The following is a 21824-nucleotide window of genomic DNA, read 5'->3' as shown; positions in this document are numbered from 1 at the left end:
TGGCCAACATTGAATAAAAACTTGACTTTTTTTAAATCCTACTAATATCAAAGTGGTAAGCTAAAAAAAAAAAAAAAAATCAGTCTTTGTCACAGCTGTGGTTTAACCCCTGCTGGCAGCCAAGCAGCCACTCAGTCATTCCTCTTAAGGAAAGTGAGAATGGGAGAGCTGGAAGAGTCAAAGTGAGTGAACTCCTGGGTTGAGATACAGATAAAGTGAATGTCATGCATGCATGCATGCAAGCAAAGCAAAGCAAGGGATTTGTTCACCACTTTCCATGGGCGGGCGGGTGTTCAGCCATCCCAGGACAGCAGGGCTCCAACACACACAACTGTGACTTGGGAAGACAAGCACCATCACTCTGAACATCCCTCCTTCCTCCTCCTTCATTCCATGCTGAGCATGCCAGCATATGGAATGGGACACCCCTGCAGCCACACCCTGCATTTGTGGGCAGCTGTCCTGGCTGTGTCCCCTGCCAGCTCCTTGTGACCCCTGCCAGCCTCCCCGCTGGTGGGGTGGGGAGAGGAGAGGGCCTTGACACTGTGTGAGCACTGCTCAGCAGTGACTCAGACATCCCTGTGTTATCAACACTGTTTTCAGCATAAATCAATCACAGCTCCGCACCAGCGGCTGTGAAGAAAATTAACTGTATTCCAGCCAAAACCAGCACGGTCACAGAGACATAATAAATTACAGGATTTGAAAAGGCTGCTTAGTGAATCACACTCATCATTATGAATTGCTTCTGCTACAATATTTGAGTGTTCTTCCCCAGTTTGATGAGGATGAGAAGCTGATTGGCATTCCATTGTTTCGTATGTGCTTGCTGTTCCCTTGGCCTTTTCCAGTTCAGTTTGTAGATTCTGAATATTGTTACCAATTAATAGAGATTTTGCTTATAATCTCTATGTTTTTGTGACCCAATAAAGCCAGTATCCACAGTTCATTGAAATGTTTTCTGTAACCTTCAACATGCCTGCTATGCTGTTCCCTGAATAATGCTACTACATTAAGCATCTATGACTTTCTCATTCTTGAATATGCTCTCTTTGCAACTAAGATACTCTCTTTTTTCCCCTATGGCTCAGTATTACTTGCATCCAACAATAAACCTAAACCTAACCAAATGAGCAGTAGGTCTTCTGAATGTATGACCTCTTCAGACTTTCTCTTACTTAGTTTTCTTAATAATTTTTAAAAACTCAGGTAATTTCCTTTCTCTACAAGACAGTTCTAGTGTATTTAATTTTTCTGGAGTAAACAATGTTTTTTGCCTTGTCTGTCCCTTTATTTCCCTTCCACTTTCTGTCCTCCAGTAGGAGCTCTCCATACCAGCTCACTCTCACCAGCTTGGGGGAGTGCAAGTTAAAGAGCTGCTAGAACATCACAGCCTGATCAATTGGCCCCTGTTCTGCACTGCAGCCACTCACTTCAAATTATTGTATTCTGTGTTAATTAGGAAGGTGTGTACTTGTAAAATCTTGTAAAAGGAAAATCTTGAAATATCATAAAATAAAATCTTGTTTAGTTGCTCATTGAACTTCCAGTCACAAAAGTTGTTCTCACTCTGTGTCTGAACAAATAATCTGAATTAGATTGGTGTGATGTAAAGATCAAGGCATAGTCCTTTCAGACTGTGCTCCTCATATCATTCTGCAGCTTGCTAAAGATCTGCATTTTCTGTCCCATCACTGGCATTTTGTTGTTGAGTTTAACTATAGACTTTATAAAGGGATGACTTTGTTTTCTTGGCTTAAAATAAATTTTCTGGAACTAAACCACGGAAATCTAAAGTACGTACTAATGCTAGATTTCTGCTTCTAATACATGTTTACATTTTTGCAGGTACTAAATTATGTTTCCTAAAAGCAAGTAAATGCTAGAATAATGGTAATGAGGATTAAAACGTTCAAAGAAGTTAAATCAACCCTGCAGCTAACAAGCTGTTAATGTAGCCTCTTCTATTCACACAAACCACTGGTCTGTAGTTTGGTGAGCCGTGGGAAAATGCACTGCAAACTTTGCAGAAGCTAGGTGTTCCTCCCAAGGCTGGTTCAAACGTTCATCTCATATTTCTTTTTATTTCTTCTTTCCAAGATACTTTTTGCACATTTTTTCCTTGTCTCCTTCACAAGCATGACATTTTTGTGGTCTACATTTTACTCAATAGGCTAAGCTATTGTGTTATTCTGTAAACCTGCTTCAACTTGATCTGTGTGTCATTGTTTTCTCCAGGAGAATAGTGCAAGTTTTATGCATATGTGACAGCATAACTTCCCATCTGTAATTGTCACTCTGCAATTAACATACCAGATTGACTCATCCTCTGTACCCTTATGGATAACCAACTGATAAATTGTAATCAGTGGTCTCTCACATATGTTAAATGTTGGCTTCTATCCCCAGGTTATTCTGTTGCTGTTCTCTCAACTATGAGCTCTGTCTATTTTGTTGCTGGTGCACCAAGATCCAACTACACTGGCAGAGTGGTGGTTTATGATGTTGACAGTGATGGTAATATTGCAATTGTGCAGTCACAGAGAGGCGAGCAGGCAAGTATATTTTGGTCATGAATACAGACTTTCAGGAATCTGTTTTTGTTGACCCAGCAGTAAATTGCAATTTGTTTTGAAAATTCCTCTTTGTCTCAAAGCATTTAGAATCCACTTGAACTTTTCTCTGCCACTAGACTATTTCAATGCGGTTAGCTGTAACTCTTAAACAGTACTTTAGGAAGTAATCCAATTACTGGTCAAAGATAATACACAAATCTAACTAATGTATCCTTCTTTCAACAATTCACATTGGGAGAGACTCAGCGATCTCAGCTCTGCCTGAGAAGTTATGAAGTAGATGACATCAGAAGACAGATCTGGGAGCTCAATCCCTTTTTCTTTCTCTGGAAAAGAGGAATTATTTTAGTTGGTTTTGGTATCATCTGTAAGACAAATCTGAGAGTAGATCAGAGGTTGGGTAGTTTTATATGCAGTTACAAAAAATACATCTTACTTTCTTTTGGAATTTGTATTGCTGAGTGGTAAAGCCATAGCAGCAACTACAGGACAGAAACATTGAAGTATGTGTATATGTATATGATTCTTCCAACCATAAGAGTTCCTACAGATTTAACTTAATTCATCAATATTCAGTAGTATTTGAATATTACTGGATGTAAGGTTTTCAGAATCAGGTGCTAAAACATGACTTACAAAAACCATATACAGCGAACAACCCATTTACTACTGATTTCAGATTGGCTCCTACTTTGGCAGTGTGGTGTGTTCAGTAGATGTCAACAGGGATTCTGTGACAGATGTGCTGCTTGTGGGTGCACCAATGTATATGAATGACCTGAAGAAGGAAGAAGGGAGAGTATACATGTTTTCCATCACAAAGGTAAAAATGGCTCAAGCCAGCATTGCTTAGGGCTATTTCTTTCAAATCAGATTGGCCACATGCATGCTAAAAGGCCTTTGGCCTGTCCAGATCCAGTGAATCTTTTCAAGGTGTTAGAAATATTTCAAGAGACTTTTCCTTTTTAACAAGAAACAGAGTGCAGTGCTTTTCCTGGGATGTGGCATAAGGGCAGGGGTGAATGGTGCCAAGGCGTCCTGGCTGGAGGGCTGTGTGTGGAGGCCTGTCCAATGCTGCCTTGCATGTTCTGCTTTTCAGCAGCAGCTGCAAACTCACCCCAGCACTGCTTGTGCGTGTAATCTGGGAATTCAGCAGCTGGAACAGACCAAAGTGGAGCCAATGAGCAAGGCAGTGGTTAAGCACTGTTAGTGGTCAGGGGCCTGGTGCTCTTGGTGTCTCCCTGGTCCTGGTGTCAGGCAATGTGCTTATGGGTTGGCCATATCTCTGAAAAACCTAGCTCAAGGCTTCTGCTAACTAATTTGCCATTTGTTTTTGGTGAATGTATTCAATGCCTGACAGTATTCCCAAAGCAGTTCTAAGAAATGCTCTTCTGCATTGTTTTGTAGACTATAACACTGGAGGGTTACCATAACTCTTGTTGTCCCCTCTATTCAGTAAAGCTCAATTATTTGTCTGATGCTTGACTGACAGTACTCTTTATTCAGACCCGTAGTAGGTGTTTCCAGAATATGTATATTAACCATACTCAGCTCTCTGAGCATTTTTGAATAGTCTTTCATTCACTGGATGTCTGCAAAGTAAATTAGTATCTGACATACACCAGAGAAAACAGAAAACAGTCTCTTTGCTAGTTAAATTACAATCAAATAAATAAGAGAGGAAGGACCACCCTTCTCAGCAGAATCTCAGTCAGAGTATCCTGATGCAGCAGGAAACTTTCCTAAAACAATTTCAATGTAGATGAAGGAGCTGAAACTTGGCAGCTGACTTTCATCTTTTTGCCTGTGGTATCAGACATGAGATATGAAAGAAAAGAAAAATGAAAGGACATTTTTTCTTTGCTTTTGAAAACCAAATAAATTGGAAGACTGTCTTGCAAGTTTTAGTTGTTGTCAAATGTTTGCTTTAAAATTACCTAAATTTGAAATAAGAAAGAATAATGAAAGGTATTTTTAATATTTTTAAAATAATCTGGATTTGTGCAAGTTGTCCCCATTGCGCAAGTAATAGTTTTCTAGTCATTTTTCATAAATAACTTGGCTGTTACTTCCAAAATTTTAAGCACAGTATGATAACTGAGGTTAAAGGTGAGAATGCTATTTGCCAGAGTTGCATTTAATCTAATGTAAGTGGGATTATTTAACTATGAAGATCTCCAATCTTTCTTTCTTCATTGGCATTGGAGAGGTCAGGAGTTTACCATTTGGACACATGTTTTTTGCATTAGTTTAGTAAGGAAATTCCATTTCTGTTTCAAAGAATTATGTCCAGTTACATAATTTCCATTCCCTCTGCATAAAAACCAGTAATCCAAAACTGGAAACTGTATTTTTCAATGTATTGTGAAACTTCAGAACAGTCAGATGAGGACAGAGAGGGCATTTAAGCTTCATACATATGGTTATATTTGCTGTTAGTATTTTGCATAGCAGGCTTTGATTTTGCTGTGTAATTCTTGCCAAGACTTTGAGACATAATGCAAACTGAATGGGCAGTACAATGGGGAAGGAATTCAGTGTTGAGCTATCTGAGGGGAATGTACTGGAAAACAGAAACAAAAAACAATGCACATAGATACTGCTCCTATGTCTAATCTGGTGCAATGATAGTTGTGCTTCTGCTTTTTCTTATTTTTCAATTTTTAAAGAGAATCTTGGATCAACAAGAACTCTTGGAAGGTCCACAGGGGTCAGAAAATGCACGCTTTGGATCAGCAATTGCAGCACTTGCAGACATTGACTTGGATGGCTTTAATGATGTTGTAATAGGTGCACCATTGGAAAACCAAAACTCTGGAGCAATTTACATTTATAATGGATTTCAAAAGACTATACGTACCAAATATTCTCAGGTAAATAACTGTGTTGCATAGTGCTGTTCTCGGTACCTTTAAATCTGCTAGAGGAAAACTGAAGGTTTTCTGTGTTTTAATTGGCTACTGTTTCAGCCTCTTGAAGGAGTACAGTTATTCTCATGGTTTATTTCACATTTTGTGTTTCTCCTTCCTTCTTCAGTTGTCAGCATACCCAGGTTGATGTTGTGGTGCTTGTAACTGAACTGTATAGAAGAAAAGGATGTGCAAGAAGCTTATTCTGAGCCATTTTTGATGCCTGAGTGTGAAGTCAGCTAATATCCTAAAAGTGTTTGACACTGATTATTTTCAGCTTCTTAGTGTTGATGTACAGCAATGAAGATTAGATAAATCCCAGCTCTGCAAATTACAAATATATAGTATTAAAGGGGAAGTCTTTCACTGGTCTTCATATATACTATGATGGTAATCTTATTATCACTTTCCACACAGATTTTCTGGTTGCAGCAAATATTTTTTAGAACTCCTATTAAGCTTCATATTCTTTGAGTTGCTCAGTGTGAGATGGAAAAAGTTTCCAGCTGTATCTGGCATACAGCAGTGAGTTAGTTGGTCTGCTCCCAAGACAGAAAAATCTAGTCCTTTGTCTGCTCCAACAGAGGAGAAAGAAGTGCTGCAAAAGCATCTGAGAAAACACCCACAAATGCATTTTGTTTAAACAATATATTGCATATACAGGGAGTATCAGTGAAAATCTATTAATTAGGCTGCTATCTACAGAATTAAGCATGCTTTGGCAAACTCAGTAACCAAACTCTCTTTCCCAGAAAATCTTAGGATCGGATTCTGCTTTTGGACAAAAGCTCCAATTCTTTGGAAGATCAGTAGATGGCCATAGAGACTTAGATGACGATGGCATTACTGACGTATCAGTTGGTGCTGATGGAAATGTGGTTGTGCTATGGTTGGTATACTCTTTCTTAGAAAGGAAGTTAGTGATTCAGATGCAGCAGTTGAACATGTAGTTAATTAAAGAGGAAAATAAGCAAATTAAAGAGCCCTTTCATTCCACATGTTCAGTGCTAACACACTTACTGCCTCATCACTGCTATCAAACCTAGCTAAAAAAAGAGCATTAAACTAAATCTCTTTTAAGCATTTATCATTAAACCACGGAAAGCCAAGGCAGCACACAGGGCAGAGCCAGGGCATGTGGGAGGAAGGCAGGTGACAGAGCTGCTGGGAGGGACCTGACCAGGAATGAGAGAGGCCAGGAGACATCTGCCTGCTACTGCTGTGCAGACACAGAGGGAAAGGGGCAGCAGCAGGGAATGGGGCTTGATGGAGAGTGTTTGGAACAGCAGGCTGTGTCCCTCGGTAGCACAGTATAATTTTGTAGCTGAGCCTGAGACAGGTGCAGGTACATCTCACACAACCTGTGTGACCTTTGCTGGCTGATGGGGGGAGTGTTGTCCTGCAGGGTAAGGACAGAGAGCAGCAATAGAGAGCTGACACCTAGTTCTGGCCAGAAACACGTTTTCAATGGCACATTGCCTTTGCCACAGAAGTCAGAGTACTTTCACAAAATACAAAAAGGTTTCACAGAACCCAAATCATCCTCCTGCCTAAGTAGGCTGTGATTTCCACTCTTTGCTTGAGGAGCTAAATTCAAATACTGTTTCCTTTCCTATCTGTTGCCTGTTTTCATGCCTGAGGCTCCCCATTGTAAGAAAAATATCACTGAATTGCTACTTCTTTCATAATGAAACAAGATAATTAAAAATGAATGGTCAGTTTGGACCTTTGACTGCTGCTGCTGCTGCTGCTGGGAATTTCATTTAAAAAAATTATGCTCCTTGAAGTACCAGCATTTATTTAGATTTGATTAATGAAGATGCTCATTCTTCTTTTGCTCTGACATTTGGGCTGATTAATGCATTTTGTTTTGATTAAAGTGTTTGTTTTTACATGTGGAGTTCCTTTGAAACTGTTCTTCAAAATCTTGAGTAATTACATGAAAGTTGTTTTTCGAAAAAATTATATTATTAAATAAAATGAAGAATTACCCATTCTCACCTTCCCAGAAGAGCTCTAAAGGAGCAGAAGGTTACTTATTTGGAAAACAGGCCAAGGGCTTCATTCTCTGATACCTTGGGGAATTGATTAGAGCATTAGGATCGATAAGCCATTAATTTGACATGACATATTATTATTACTGTAAGCAACGATATCAACAAATTAATGTATACCTAAGGAAAATAATTTTACCAGTGCCATTAAAAGATGTTTACATTGGGAACCAAAAAAAAGTCAATACTAACATTTATAGATAGTATTAGACAACAGCTTCTGTGTTGCCCAGCATTCTTCAAAACCCCATGTAACTTTTAAAATATATTTTTCAGGTCAAGAGGCATTGCAAATGTGTCCATAAATGCTTCATTTAAACCTGAGAAAATCAGTCTGCTGAACAAGAATACGGATATAACTGTCAAAATATGTTTTCAGGCTACATTTAGACCTGCTAAGAAAAATAATCATGTGGGTAAGAGTATTTCAATTATTTTTCTTATATTAATTTCCTCAAAAGTCCATTATTCAAATGAATAATGTAAAGTCTAAAGTTGTATTAGATTGAATGTCAAGAATCACAAAATCAATGTAAAACTTAAGTGCTTGAGAAAGTGTTTTTAAGACCTAATTTATCACTGGCTCCATACTCTTTGAAAAGTGGGGAATTAACAGTATAGAAGAGAGCTGTGTCCTTGTTGTTCAGCAATCCCCAAAAAGGTCATTAGTGAGGAGCTGGGTTTTTCCAACCTTCGGGTTTCAACAACAGACTGCATGCTTTTCCTCTCTCCTCAGAAAAAGAAAATTAAATATTTTCCAGAGGCTCAGAGCAGTTGTTAGTGGGAGGAAGCTCTTCTTTTCAGAGGATAGTAAATATTTCTGTGACCAGAAGTGGGTTCCCATGAAGTTTTTAAGTTCAGTCTCACAGACACCACCAGTTGGACTGCTTCAGTGCTACATAAAGTGCCTTTAGGAACTCATGATTTTAAGCTATAAAATAACAATGAACTTCCACAACACATTAGTCATAAAACAAAGAGAAGGTGGAAATCACTATGTGATTGAAGAGAAGATGCAGATTCTTTAAAGTCACACTGAGTTCAGTGATGGTGTTGCAAGGCCCCTTTATCTAGAGTGTCCCTGGCCCTGCTGACTGGCTGCTTGCCTGAGCTGCAGGCTCACACATCTGCAGTGGAGGATGGATTGATTGCCATTTAATGTGTTCCTTGCAGATCAGGACCTCAACCTGTCTGGCTGCTCGGGAAAACACAAGAGAAAGTATTTTCGTTTTGAAACTGCTCTGTGTTTAGCTATGAAAAACATGAAATATTTAGTGTGGTTTGGAAAGCCTTGTCTCTATAATATAGTAATGAGATCACGGGCAACCACGCTCAGTCAAAAATGTACTGTTACTCTTTTTGTAGCTATAAAGTACAATGCAACATTGGATGCAGATCTCCAGTCCTCCAGAGTGACTTCTAGAGGATTTTTCAAAGAAAATAATGAAAGGTACATGCAGAGGGATCTTGTGGTGCATCGTGAAGAGAATTGTGTTCATGATGTCTTCAGTGTACAAGTAAGTGCAAGTAATGTTGCATAACAGAAGTGACCAGAGGAAGACTTGGATTAGTTTTTTGTCTGTAATGTCAATTTCATGCATGATGGACTGAATTATTTATGTTTCCCAAGTCCCCCCAGCTGAAAAATACTTAACAAGATTATGATTCCATAGAAACTAATAGCTGTCACATTCAGTACAAATTTTTAGGATAGGAAAGAGAGTTCTTAATTGTGTTATTCTGCTCTGGTGTAATACAGAGCCCATGGTCTATAGTTTAAATAGATTTTAATTTCCCTCTGAGTAGATTCTTCTGTAAGAACTAAGACATACATGCAACTTTTTTCTTCAGACTAACATTCAGGCAAACTTTGGGTGCATACTAATCCCTGGAATTAAATAAAAATAAGCAGGTCTCCATTTTTCTCCAGAACCAAAGACTGAACACAGCCCTGTGGCTTGCCTTAAGTCCTGTTGCATGATGCTAGGTCAGGTAGAGGACTTTTGTCCTTGCTCTGGAGTGCAGTGATTGATCACATTTAGTGCCATGTGGAGTGGTGAGCCATAGAGCTAGAGGGTGATTCATCCAGTACTGAGAAAAAGAGGAAACATGGCATTTACTGTGTTTTAGTGTCACTCGGGCCCAGATGCTCTTTGTGATGGTAAGGCAGAGTGGAATAGGGATTTGACTTCTTCAGCTAGATGAGAATGAAAGCTGCCTGGTGTTGGCTTTGAGGACCAGCTCCTACAGCTGCAGACAATGCATTTCCTTAGCCCTAATAATTACTGTGATGTGCACGGTCTCCAGGAATGCTAGAAAAATCAGTTTTATTATGGAAATCACACTGAAAACTGTTAACCTAGAGGAGCCCCCATTAGTCAATCTCACAAAAATATTTTCTTTAAGAAATTAAGTTTTGAAGTGTTGCTTCTCCTTTTTTGGAGCAAGAATTTTTTTACAGTGCATTCTCAATGCTCAGCAGAAGTGGCCAGTTTTACCCTGTTTTCTGTGCTGCCAGCCATCATTTGAACCATGTGTTTTACAGGAGCCTTCAGATGCAGTGAATTCACTTGGTCTGCGCATTGACATTGGCCTTGCAAATCCTGGCTCCAGCCCTGTCCTGGACATATCTTCTCCAGCATCTGTGGCGTACAGTGTGAGTGTGCAGATTTGCTATTCAGATGTGCATGGCTATACACATCCATAATGCATGGCCCACAAACACCAAAGAGGGAAAAGGGGTGTTCCATGTAAGTCACATGGAGGGGCATCCCCTGGTTCCTTTTGTACATTTGCCTGTATTGCATGAGCTTGTTCACACACACACACACACACACACACACAGAGACATCAGCCACTGTAGCAAAACAAGCAACGCTAGTTCAGCCATATCACTGTTGATGGGAACTTCTAGTTGATGGCAAAGAAGATTTTTTTCAGTTTATTCTACAGTGAAATGTACATGAGAGAGGTGGAACTAATTTGACTGCATCACCTTTGTTGTCATTGGACAGTCGCCTGTCTGTACTGTTCTTTGATCAGTTGACATGTAGCAACACGTTATTCAGTTCACTCATTCCCTTGTGAAGTTTTTTAATGTTCTTCAGAGGGATTTTCTTATCTGCAAACCAAGAACGTGCTTCAGCTTGAAGGTGTTTGCATTCTAGTGTCTTCAGATAATATTAAATGTTGAGCCCTGTCATTCAGGAAATGTTTTTGTTTTTCCTAGATTCCTTTTATTAAAGACTGTGGTGAAGATGAACTTTGTATCTGTGATCTTGTTCTGAATGTTCAGCAGAAGGCAGAGGACAGGTAAGAGCTGAATCATTGGAGCTGTTAGGGTCCAGTGTTTTCACCAATTGGTTTGTCTGTAGGCTTTGGATGAGTTTCTAGAGGAGAATGCCTTTCTAGTTTAACATCTACCTAGAAACAGCATGGATAAAAAAAGCAATGGTATTTTAATCTAAATTTAATCAAGGAAAAAGAGGTGGGATAGGAACACAAACATAGAACTCTTGTCAGCTTAGACCAACCCAAATTTTGGTACCTTAGAGATGAAGGAACATAGTATTTGGACAAATTGTGTCTGACTGGCTGCTGTTGGGAAAGGGAGCACAATGGGAGAGCAGCAGCACTGCAGCAGCTCTCTTTGTTCCTCCTACAGGGAGCAGCAAGGATCCTGCGGTAGCTGTGCCAGTGGGGAGCTGTGGTCAGCTGTTTGGCCAGCACATATTCTAAGTCCACATCAGATATCTGCATACATGTACATCACAGAGATAAGGCTGCCCATGTCTGCTGCCCACTCAGTCCACCTTCCCACCAGGGTAGACCCCTTGAAAATTCAGCAAAGTCACTTTAACAACACATAATCAAAGTCCTACACTTTGGGAAGACAATAATTCTATCTGGTTTTAGGAAACACCATGTTAGAATTTCTTATGCCAAGGGGTTTAGAAAGCAGAGTGTTTAAGTGTGTACAATGTAGGAAATGTCTTGCTGTGCTTATTATTTGTTGTTGGCTTCAGGCAACACATTTTCCTGATCCACAGCTGTTCTAGTACCTCTATTTACAACAATGGATTTTATTTTCCAACAGCAAACAACAGTTTATTGTCAGCAGCAAAAACAGAAGACTAACGTTCAATGTGAAATTGAGAAATAAAAAGGAAAATGCATATAACACCAGAATCCAGGCTAATTTTTCAGACAACTTGTTTTTTGCTTCATCTTCTTTACCGGTGCGTGATACACAACTTCACTGTTTCTGTTATTGTCCCTGATTTCGAGGTTCTCAGAGAAATTTTTTTTTTCCCCTTTCTAGCACCTATTCCAGAAAAGAATGTCTGTACAAAACTCTCTCATAATTTGTTTTCTTGGACACCAGAATAATTCCCCCAGCATATCAGTTTATTTAGGTCAAGGAGAGATATTTCCAACTCAGCATAAAAGCTGGCAACTTGTTGAGTTTGACCTCACCTCAGACATCTTTTCCTCACTTTAGGCCTTGGCACACACTCCTTCTTCTTAACTCTCAGCAACATGCCTGAAGCAGTTGCTGTGCCACAGGGAATTTGTATTTGATAGATCAGACATGCAGCATTGATGATGAATCCTTAAAGCACAGACTTTGGATCTAGAAATAGCGTTGCTGCCAAGGCCATGTGTTCCAGCTAGACAGTTAATCAGATTGACATGATTACTATACCAAAAGCTCTTCTCTCAACAAATTTTATCTTAGAGAAGGGAAAAGAGAGGAATTATGCATACTATTTTGGGGAATGCAATATACCTATAATTTAAATTGTTGCTCCCAATTCACAAAGGATGAAATGCAGATTTCAGTGCTTGGTTTATATGGTCAGGCTCCTGCTGGAGAGGTGCGTGATAATCCTGGGGGTGAAATCCAGAGCAATCTTAAGGGAGAGGAGGGATAGCATTCATTCCTGCCCAAGAGCAGCATTATTCTGAACAATGAATTGGCAAAAGTACTGCACACAATGCTGGGGGTGCCTCTCTACCTCCCCATCCTGTTGTGCAGCAAGATTGTTCATTTCACTCCTGCCAAAAGACCACACTGGAGATAGAATTTTCTTTTGCTTTAAAAGCCCATTTGCTTAGAAGCACTTCAGCCTGCAAGTGAAGTTTGGACCAAAAATGTGCCTGCTTCAAGGCAGGAGGAAAAACATAAACTGAGTATGTATGGGTCTTTTTGGGGTTTTGTTTTGAGGGGTTTTTTGTAGCACAATTCATGAATGGTAAATGTCTACTAGGAATGTTTTTTACAAAAGACAGTACTTTTTAATAAATTCTTCTCCAAGGGTTGATAACTGGCTCTGGTCTGGGAATTTGTCTTTGAATCAGGGATGATGACAAGCCCATAGTCTGCAAAGTAGTAAACAAACTATTATGTATGGCAGATTTTTCTACAGAAAGTTTGATTTCTGTATGAATTCCCCTTCGCACACAAAATTCTACAGTGAAAGTACTTAACCAGCTGTAAGATTGTGCAAGTATGTCTGCAAAAGTTCTGTAAAACTTCTGTAAAAAAGGACTGCAGAAGTTAGTGCTAGAGCTGACCTGTACTCTCCGGCCTGTATTCCTTCTTCCAAGCTCAGCACAAAGTTCTAGTAAGATGATTACAGCCCATGAGAAATGGAGTAGGAATGGTCTTGTCCCACCTTTTCTGTGGCTTCCTCCTGGCCCTGCCTATGCCCCACCCACCTGCTGCACATTTTCACTCCTCCTTAGTATAGTACATATGCTGTTGGTGGTACACACCGCTTTACCTTATCAAAACCTGATGTTAAGATGGTGTTTCTGTCTGTTTTCTCTGCAGAGTGATGGGACTGAAGTCTCATGTCAAACAGGAGCAGCACAAAGTACAGTCATTTGCCAAATAAGCTATCCTGTTTTCAGAACAGGACAACAGGTACAGTTAGCATGTTCAAATAACCTTGAATGATACGCAAAACCTTTTCTGCTGTTATGTTTCCCTAGCTCTGCATTTATTATTGATAAGAGCTTCTTAGATTTTACAGCAGAGACATTAAAAGAAGCAAACTAGGTCTTAAGATTTGTGTCTGCCTGCCAGATTAAAGGAAAAAAGCTTCTCCATGCTTATTTGTCACAACTCACAGCTTCCAAATGCTGCTACAGTTATGTGACTTTTGGAGATCAAAAGCTGGGGGCAGAGAAGCATAGAGCATCATGTGCAGGCTCCTAAGAACTGAGCACAATTCCCATCAAATCCCTCCTTCAGTCCTTCACCCTGCTCTATGAATCTCATCTCTTCAAGAAAGCAGTATTGTTTTGGGAGGAGGTAGGAGGCCCACACAGCCCTACAATGAATTGTATTTTTTTTTTTTTTTTTTTTTCATATCTGCCATAAACCTCAGGATATCCATAGTTTTATGGAATCTCTTATTCCTCAAGGGCAGAGCAGAAAGAGGGTTCTAGCCTCTAACATAATCAACTATTGTAATAAGAAACTTGCTAGAAAGAACAGAAATACAATGTTCTGTGGTGGGACATGCAGAATAGTAAATATATATATGAAAGGTTAAGTTTGTTCTTAATGGAATTGCTCAAAGTGGACTTACTGGAACAAATGGAAGAAAAGAGTGATTACAAAGCTTGTGTCAATGCTGGAGTTTAAAAGGAAGGAATTGTGAACATCTTTTGTTGCACCTGTAGCTAGTTCTACACAATTTTAAAATGCAAATAACTCATGTTTATGTAAGGATGCCAATTTGTAGGGGAATATAAGAACAAATCAATTCTGAGTATTAAGAAATTACTGAAATATTACACAGAAATCTGTAGATTCAGATACAGAGGACAGTTCTAGATTGTTGCACACATGAATAATATCTTTTGGGAAGTCCCTTGGATGTCCCCAAGACATTTACTTTGTGTTCCTTGTCTCTTCCATAGGTATCCTTTGATATTAGCTTTGATTTTAACCTTAAAAATCTTCAGAATGTGGCAGCTCTAAGTTTTCACGCACTGAGGTAAAGTACATAATGATATGAAAAAAAGGTATTAAAAGCTTATTTGTATACAACAATATTATTACAGCTGACTCAAATGTGTTTTGATGAACAGTGAAAGTGAGGAACAGCAAGACTCGGACAACCAGGTCACCTTATCAATTCCTTTGCGATATGATGCAGAAATTCACTTCACAAGGTATGCTGGGTTATGTAAACAGACACTGTCATTTTGCCAAGCTACTTGAAGTAACAGTCTTGAAAGGCCACTAAAATATAGTGAATCTTTGCTTTTGTTTTGGAAGTCATAACCTTTTTACCAGTAGTAGCAGATTTTACATTTACAATATTAAATGTAAAAAGCTATGAAAGTTGTGGACCCATGCTTAGCTCTGAACAATTGTCACAGATGCTCTTGTGAACCAAAGTGATGTGAAGGCCAAAGAGTGCAGGTGGTTTTGATAACATAAATAGTATATACTTTATAATAACACTAGGTTTCTGGGCTCAAATATAATGACATGGGATCAAATCTGGAGTTACAGTGATCAAAACTAAACAGAAGAATATCGAAAGAAAAAATATACCCCACTCAAATTCTCTGCAAAGGACGAAAAGAAAAAAAGAAAAAAAAATAATGGATGCTGAACGTGGGGCAAGAATATAAACCTTTCAGCAGTTTGAGATAATGATTTGAACTAAAACCTGAGGTACACCTGGCAGATTCTCCCTTGCTTTCCCAGAATCCATCCAGATTCTGGCTCAAACCTAACCCCCTGCCTGGTGCCAGCCCTTTCTTCTCCATGTAGAAGGCCAGTCAGGGCTGCTGCAAGAAGGATCCTTTACCCTGGGAAGGGTGGTTTGTAAGAAGAGGAAGCTGAGCAGGCAGGGGCAAAGAACAACAAAAAGCCCTTTAAGACCTTTTATCTTCTTACAGTGCACTTGAAGGTTCTTATCTTGAGCCTTGGAAATGCTTTTGCTGATCTGGGATGCACTCAAACAATAATTAGTCTGTTACTGTTCCAAACAATTATTATTTCAGTTACTGTTTAACTTAGATTAAAACTGAAACAAAAATAGATTGGTGTCACTCTCAGATCAAGGTAGGATATTTGAATTGTCATCAAAGAAAAGATTTATTTATCTGTCCGAAATACTGAATTTCTAGGATCAACATGTAATTACACTTACTGCACAATTCTTGGTGAAAAAATGCTTTTGCATCCCAAAGTGTTCAAAAATTACTAAATACAAATGATATTTAAAAAAACCAAACAGTACATACTCAGAGAATAACAGAAATTTGAAAAAGAGGGAGCTGCTTCAAAATGCACAGCAGAAATAGATCCAGGAAATTTATATTCAGAGATCACCACAGCTACAGGAACTGTTGGCTGCTCTTTAGGATGAGCTGGAATAGGAACCACAGTATAGAAGATTAGTGTTATAACCTTCTCTGCGGAAGCAGTTTCAGAATTTTAGAGGCTTTGCATCATGAATAGGTGCATAAGTCCTGGAGTAATGCAGAATTTTTGAGATTATTTTAGGTGCAGAGAAGCATTTGAGTCAGTGGTGCAAGTTTTTTCAGCTCCTTGAGAAAGTTGTATGTGACCTCACCAGAAGCAGCAGAGACTGCAGGAGCATCTGCACAGAGGGCCAGCTTCTTAGGAAATTCAGATGGTGCAAACTTGAATCAGCAGGTTTAATTAGCTGAGAAATATGAACTTAAATTAAATGCTTGAGAAGAAGTGAGGAATGGAGTCTATAAAAGCTATTCAAGGGAAAACAAGGATTTGAATTTTGCTACATCTCTTAAATATGAGAAAATGCAATTTCATATGCACATCAGGGAATGAAGGAATACCTACTGCCAGAAAATGGTTAGTTATTCTTGGAGATGATAAATTTAAAATAATTAAATGAAATGCATATTAAGCCATGGCTAAGGAAGCATTTATCTAGAATTAGATGCTTCCTGAGGCAGGTAATGCAGCCAAGAAGTAAGCACTTACAACACAAGGGTTGAGAAAAAAGGATTGTTTTGCTGAAGTGAAGACTTTCTAGGGATAACTCCCTGAGTTTCTAGGAGAAGATGTAGCAATATGTCTTACCAGAGACTCCTGAAAGGACAAGGAAGCTGATGCTGTTCATCCTGGAAGGACTGGAGTTTTCAGCAGTAAGGAAGCAGAAAATATTTCATGTGTGTCCCTGTTAGTAAGCCCTTCAAGGGAAGGGCCCACTGGAGAAAGTATGGAGGCTCTAAAAGGATCCACAGTCCAGTGTGGAGGACCACAACTGATCAGGAAGCACATCTGTGAGACTGCACACACAATAAATTGGGATTCTACGCAGAGATGTTACCCAGATTAATCAGGGAGAGCAGTAAAGATGATAGATTCCTTGTGTAACAGAAGAGCTGACGTTGGAGTTGTAATAGCCCCTATTTCTTGTTAACTCACTCAGCAGCTTGCTTTTTGACTGCTCAAATTAGCCTTGTAATGAAGGCTAATGGTGAAGAGCAGAGACAGCTCTGGGATGGTTTAGCAGAGAGGCGCTCACAGGTAGCAGGCAGTGGGTGTGATGCACTCACTTTCCACAAGGCTCTTCTTGCCTTTGAGCACGGCTCTGACTAACTGAGCTCCTTAAGCACCCACAGGTCCTTGCAACACGTCCTTCCATCACACACCTGCCATTCCATGCTGCAGTGGGCTGAAATCACCTATGTTACTTTGGAAATTCTGGATTTTAAGCCCCATAATGACTAAAGAATGTGGCCCAAAGATGATTATGAGGGCTATGTGCCATGTACCATGTACATAAGCAGGTTGATACCTGCGTTTCCACAGCCAGCCAGTTACAGATATACCTAGGAAGACAGCCAGGAAGGCTCTCTCTGAAGAAAAAAATGACTGCAAGCGTGAACGTTGCAATTTGTGCAAGAGGAGAAGTTTGCAGTATGGCCCTGAAACAATGCAGGATCTAGAAGCCTGAGAGAGCCTGTATCCTGTACAATTCTCTTGTCTCAATTTCACATGTTTGTTACAGCTCTGGGCTTCAGGACACCATTTTCTTAACCAACTTTGTAAAATTTAAACAACAGTCTAAGTGACTGACTTTTTCTCTTTCTGTACTTCTGACCTGTTTCACAAAGGCATATCCAGTAACATATGTTTTCAAAGCAGCTGCCAAATTGAAATGTATTGTTTTATGGTTGTTAACCAGGCTTGCCAACATCAACTTTTATGAAGTATACTCTGGTCATAACATTCCTTCCACTGTGAATAATTTTGAAGGTATTGGCCCCACGTTCAACTTCTCACTTAAGGTTAGTAAGTCTGTTTTGTTCTGGTTCAAGAAGTTGCCTTAGCTCCCTCTCCAGTCTGCTCCCAAAACCTAGTTTAAAAAAACCACTCCTGCTTTCATTGTCTGATTTTGAAGCTTTTGAATAGGTCAAGTAAGAAAAAAAAATTGCAAATAGCGTAAGTGCTTGGAGTCTTCATAAGGTTAAGGATGACATTTGCAAGAGTAAAATGGGGGAGGGATTGGTCCTGCACTGTGTACATATTTAAAAGATGGTTAATGTTTAACTTTAGGCCAACTTAGATTGTTTTTTCACAGAGTGTCCTGACAGCTTGATAAAGAAAAACAAGTCTTTGCAGGCTTGGACTTTGAAGCTTGAAGTTTGGCAAGGGTTAAGGGCTCAAACCTGATGCAAGAACAAGCCAAATCACAGTGCTTATTACATAACACAGAAAAAACTTAGATCCAAATATGCAACGTGGAAGAAACTTAAATTATGTTCCATTTCCATTCCTGTAACTGCTACTCCAAAGGACTAAACAGGTCTATTGGCCGTGGCAGAATATTTGCTTTTCAAAACATATTTCATGCAGTTAATATGAGCTTTGCTAAGAAAACAGACAGGAGCCTGGAGCTATACAGTATACTTTCTGCTTTACTATTCACAAAATTTCTACCCCAGTGTCTTAATTAAAAAAAAAAAAAAAAAAAAAAAAAAAAATATATATATATATATATATATATATATATATATATATATATATATATATATATATATATATATATATATAAGGAGTCCAGTTCTTCCAGTACTTCTATCCATTATTTTTAACATCCATGCTATATCAAATAATTTATGCATGGCTACCTAAATTAACTCATGAGTTTTCTGCTTTGCAGATAACAACAGGAAGTATTCCAGTAAAGATGGCATCTGTAACAATCAATCTTCCAGACCTGACCAGCAAAGGCAACCCATTAATGTACCTAACTGCAGTCACCACAGATGAGGTATAGAACTGAACTCTGTTTCGGGGGTTTATCAGTACTATAAGCATCAATTAAGTACCCAGTATTACAGCTTAGTCTAAGAGAAACTATGCTCTTTCCCCTTGTCCCTTCCTCATAAAGGGGGGACCACAATTCCAGCAGTACACTAGCCTATTACTTGGCAGATGTAGAGTATTTGGATCTCTTATATTAGGTCTTTCTCCAAGTTCCTGGAAAAGTTATCATAAAAATTAAATTTTTAGATGAGGAAGAACCCTACAGGTCAATCTAGGGAAGGAAAAAAAAAAAAGTGTCATAAGAATTATTTACTTCTGACCAAAACCACATACTCTTAGTTTCCTAAAGAATTCAGTGTTCACACTCCAGCTTTTAGCAGCCACTATCTAAGCCCAGAAATACATCTATTATTATGATGAGTATAAACTCCCAAGTAGCATGTCATCCAGTCTCATTCCTGCCATATTTCCTAGGCCAGAGGTGTTACTTGTGATGCCCAGATAAATCCACTGCAAATAGGGAAAAGACCTTATTCTCCATCCTTCACAAAAGAGAATTTCAGAGCTTCCAAAGAACTGGTGAGTAAAACCCAGGGCTGCAGTAAGCAGGACCTTCTGAGCACATTGCTGTGCTTGTGAGGGAGCTGTGATGGGGTGGCATTCCTTATTTACAGAGCAGGAGCTCAGCCTGTGGATGTTCTCACAGACACTGCATCTGCTTTAGTACAGCCTGCAAGCACTTAATTTGTATGCACAGAACAGCAAAGGCAAGGGCAAAAAGTCTGGATATTGCAAGAACATTTTTAAAAGTGTATTTTTAATGCATGCTGTTGCCTCTTCTTGCTGTTTCCCCTGGAAGAACTGTAAGAATGTGAAGTGCAGTACCATCACATGCAAACTGGAAGACATTGCACTGAAGGGAGAGTACTTTGTGAATGTGTCCACCCAAATCTGGAACGGAACCTTTGCTGCCGTGAGTATCAGCTACATCTTTATGGAGGATCCAATTCTCAAGTATTTTCACTCCTGATATTTTTCAAAGTTCAGTACAGAGACCTTACAGTCTAGAAAGACTTTAGTTTACTTTAAATTGGTTTGTGTTTTTCCAGATTGAAAACTTGAATATAAAACTAGTGAGGCTGCATAATGGAGCTGATAAAACCTCAGTCAGTGCAGAATCTAAGAAAATGCTGTGATAATGCAACCTTCACAGCTGAAAAAAACATTTCCTACATCTGTTAGATTCATTCTAGGGGAGCTACAGTTTCAACAAAACTCATCATAGGACAGCAGAGCACAGTATCATCATAGCCTGTAAAATAATCATGCTTTTAGCTTTTGAACATCATGGCCTACATCGTGATCATCATTAAATCACATCAAAATACCAAAACCCTGTTGGTGCTGCCAGTTTTATTTGGTATAGAAAGTGTAGAAAATGTCTCTAATTGATTTTTTGTGTTTATTAGAGTAGGTGTCAAAGAAATAGTCCTTGCTTAGAGACCTACAGGATGCTTAAAATATCCATCAATATCTCAGCCTATTTTCAATCACTATGTGTCCTCCAGGATATAACTCATCATGAGTAACCAGCCTTTTGAATTTAGACCATGTTTGCTTCTTAGCTAGGCAACCAACCAAATGATCTTGGAGTCCTGGATTTGCCTAACGCATCAGGAACATGACGCAGTCTCCCTGGTGTGTCTAGGGATTCTTGTGGCAGGTACTGACATTCACCAGCAGGGCTGTTGTCAGCTCCAGCATTCACTCTTGAAAGGAAAAGGTCAGGTTGATGTTGTTAAATGTGTTATGGAAGTGTGCGACAGAAAGCATCTGTCTGTCTTCAGAGTTTGTATTTTTCTAATCAGCTGGGTCAAGATCATTTGTCAGCACTGTTAGATACGCAGAAGGTGGAGACCTGAACAAAAGGTTAATACCCTCACAAAAAAAGGGAGTGGGAATGGTTTGTTTATGATCACTGGCCAATGGGAAGGAAAGCTCATATGTCACAGTTCTTTTTGCGTCTCCCATTTTTTAATTTTCTATTTAATTGTCAAAATTCAGTGCAAATAGTAATGCACATCATCACCCTTTTTATTTAGTGGCAATTTTATTTAGTGGCTATCTGCCATTGTCCAAGAAGGGCTTGCTAGTACCTGCTAAGCAAAGAAAATATGTGTTTAGGACTTGAGGTGCTTTGAATAGTGCTCAGATGTGTCTCCAAACTTTAGGAGTGCAGGATGCACCAGTCGGGCAGATGGCCACAGTGCAGGGATGCAATAACTCACACTGCAGAGACATCAGTTTGGTGTGTTGGCCACTGCAGACCCACAGCTGCCCATGGTACCTGGCCCTACCATGGAGAAATGGCTGAGAAGGCAAAATAAGAGAGCAGGCATTGCCTTTGGTTCAGCTGGAGAGCGTCCTGTGCTCCCGTGAACCTGAGGCCATTCCTTGTGGTGCTGTAGAAGAGCAGCAGTGAACCCTCCATGTCTGCACAGCCAGGCACCTCTCTTCCCTGTACATCCACAGAGGGAAGTGGGGTCTGGCAAAAGGTCCCTTTTCAAATAGGAATTGGCTTAAGATTTTTGTCATCTTGTCTGTTTAAGCTGAGAGAGCTATGTCAGAATTTGAGATGTGGAGAGGAACACATAGTGAAAGGAAAAAAATAAATGGGGAAAAACAGAAGCATTGGATAGTAGTGAGGGCGGGGGGAAGTAAAAGAACATCCAATTTCCATTTCTTTCAAAGGCCAGAGATATATTCCCATCTGTCTTTTGTTGCTGTGTCTCCTTTTCTCACTCCTATTTTTCCCTCATCTCTTCCCTGCTAGCAGCAGTGACAGCTTTGATATAACTATAAAATGGTTACATAAATAATTCCTTCTGTTTTGCTTGAACTGTACATTAAAGAAAATGAAAAAACAGTTCCTCAATGTCATTGCTAAGTGGATTATTACTAAGTGATATATTGGATTATATATAGAGGA

The 21824-nt window shown here is 39.4% G+C and overlaps 1 protein-coding gene across 1 annotated transcript in view; it reads left to right on the top strand.

The window, feature by feature from the left end:
- Positions 1 to 21824, top strand: part of ITGA2 (integrin subunit alpha 2) — a 66162-nt gene that overhangs the window by 37842 nt on the left and 6496 nt on the right. Inside the window, exons 12-27 of the mRNA XM_056513212.1 lie at positions 2410 to 2555; positions 3256 to 3399; positions 5246 to 5449; positions 6238 to 6374; positions 7816 to 7955; positions 8905 to 9056; positions 10085 to 10195; positions 10769 to 10851; positions 11636 to 11777; positions 13376 to 13468; positions 14473 to 14549; positions 14644 to 14727; positions 17751 to 17853; positions 18729 to 18839; positions 19310 to 19414; positions 19695 to 19808. Of these exons, the coding sequence (XP_056369187.1) occupies positions 2410 to 2555; positions 3256 to 3399; positions 5246 to 5449; positions 6238 to 6374; positions 7816 to 7955; positions 8905 to 9056; positions 10085 to 10195; positions 10769 to 10851; positions 11636 to 11777; positions 13376 to 13468; positions 14473 to 14549; positions 14644 to 14727; positions 17751 to 17853; positions 18729 to 18839; positions 19310 to 19414; positions 19695 to 19808 (1946 nt within the window). The remainder of the gene's footprint in view (positions 1 to 2409; positions 2556 to 3255; positions 3400 to 5245; positions 5450 to 6237; positions 6375 to 7815; positions 7956 to 8904; positions 9057 to 10084; positions 10196 to 10768; positions 10852 to 11635; positions 11778 to 13375; positions 13469 to 14472; positions 14550 to 14643; positions 14728 to 17750; positions 17854 to 18728; positions 18840 to 19309; positions 19415 to 19694; positions 19809 to 21824) is intronic.

Source organism: Oenanthe melanoleuca, chromosome Z, assembly GCF_029582105.1.
Source record: "Oenanthe melanoleuca isolate GR-GAL-2019-014 chromosome Z, OMel1.0, whole genome shotgun sequence".
In the NCBI taxonomy this organism is placed as follows: domain Eukaryota; kingdom Metazoa; phylum Chordata; class Aves; order Passeriformes; family Muscicapidae; genus Oenanthe; species Oenanthe melanoleuca.
The sequence above is the reverse complement of the archived record's forward strand: the minus strand, read 5'-3'. Positions and strand labels throughout refer to the sequence as shown.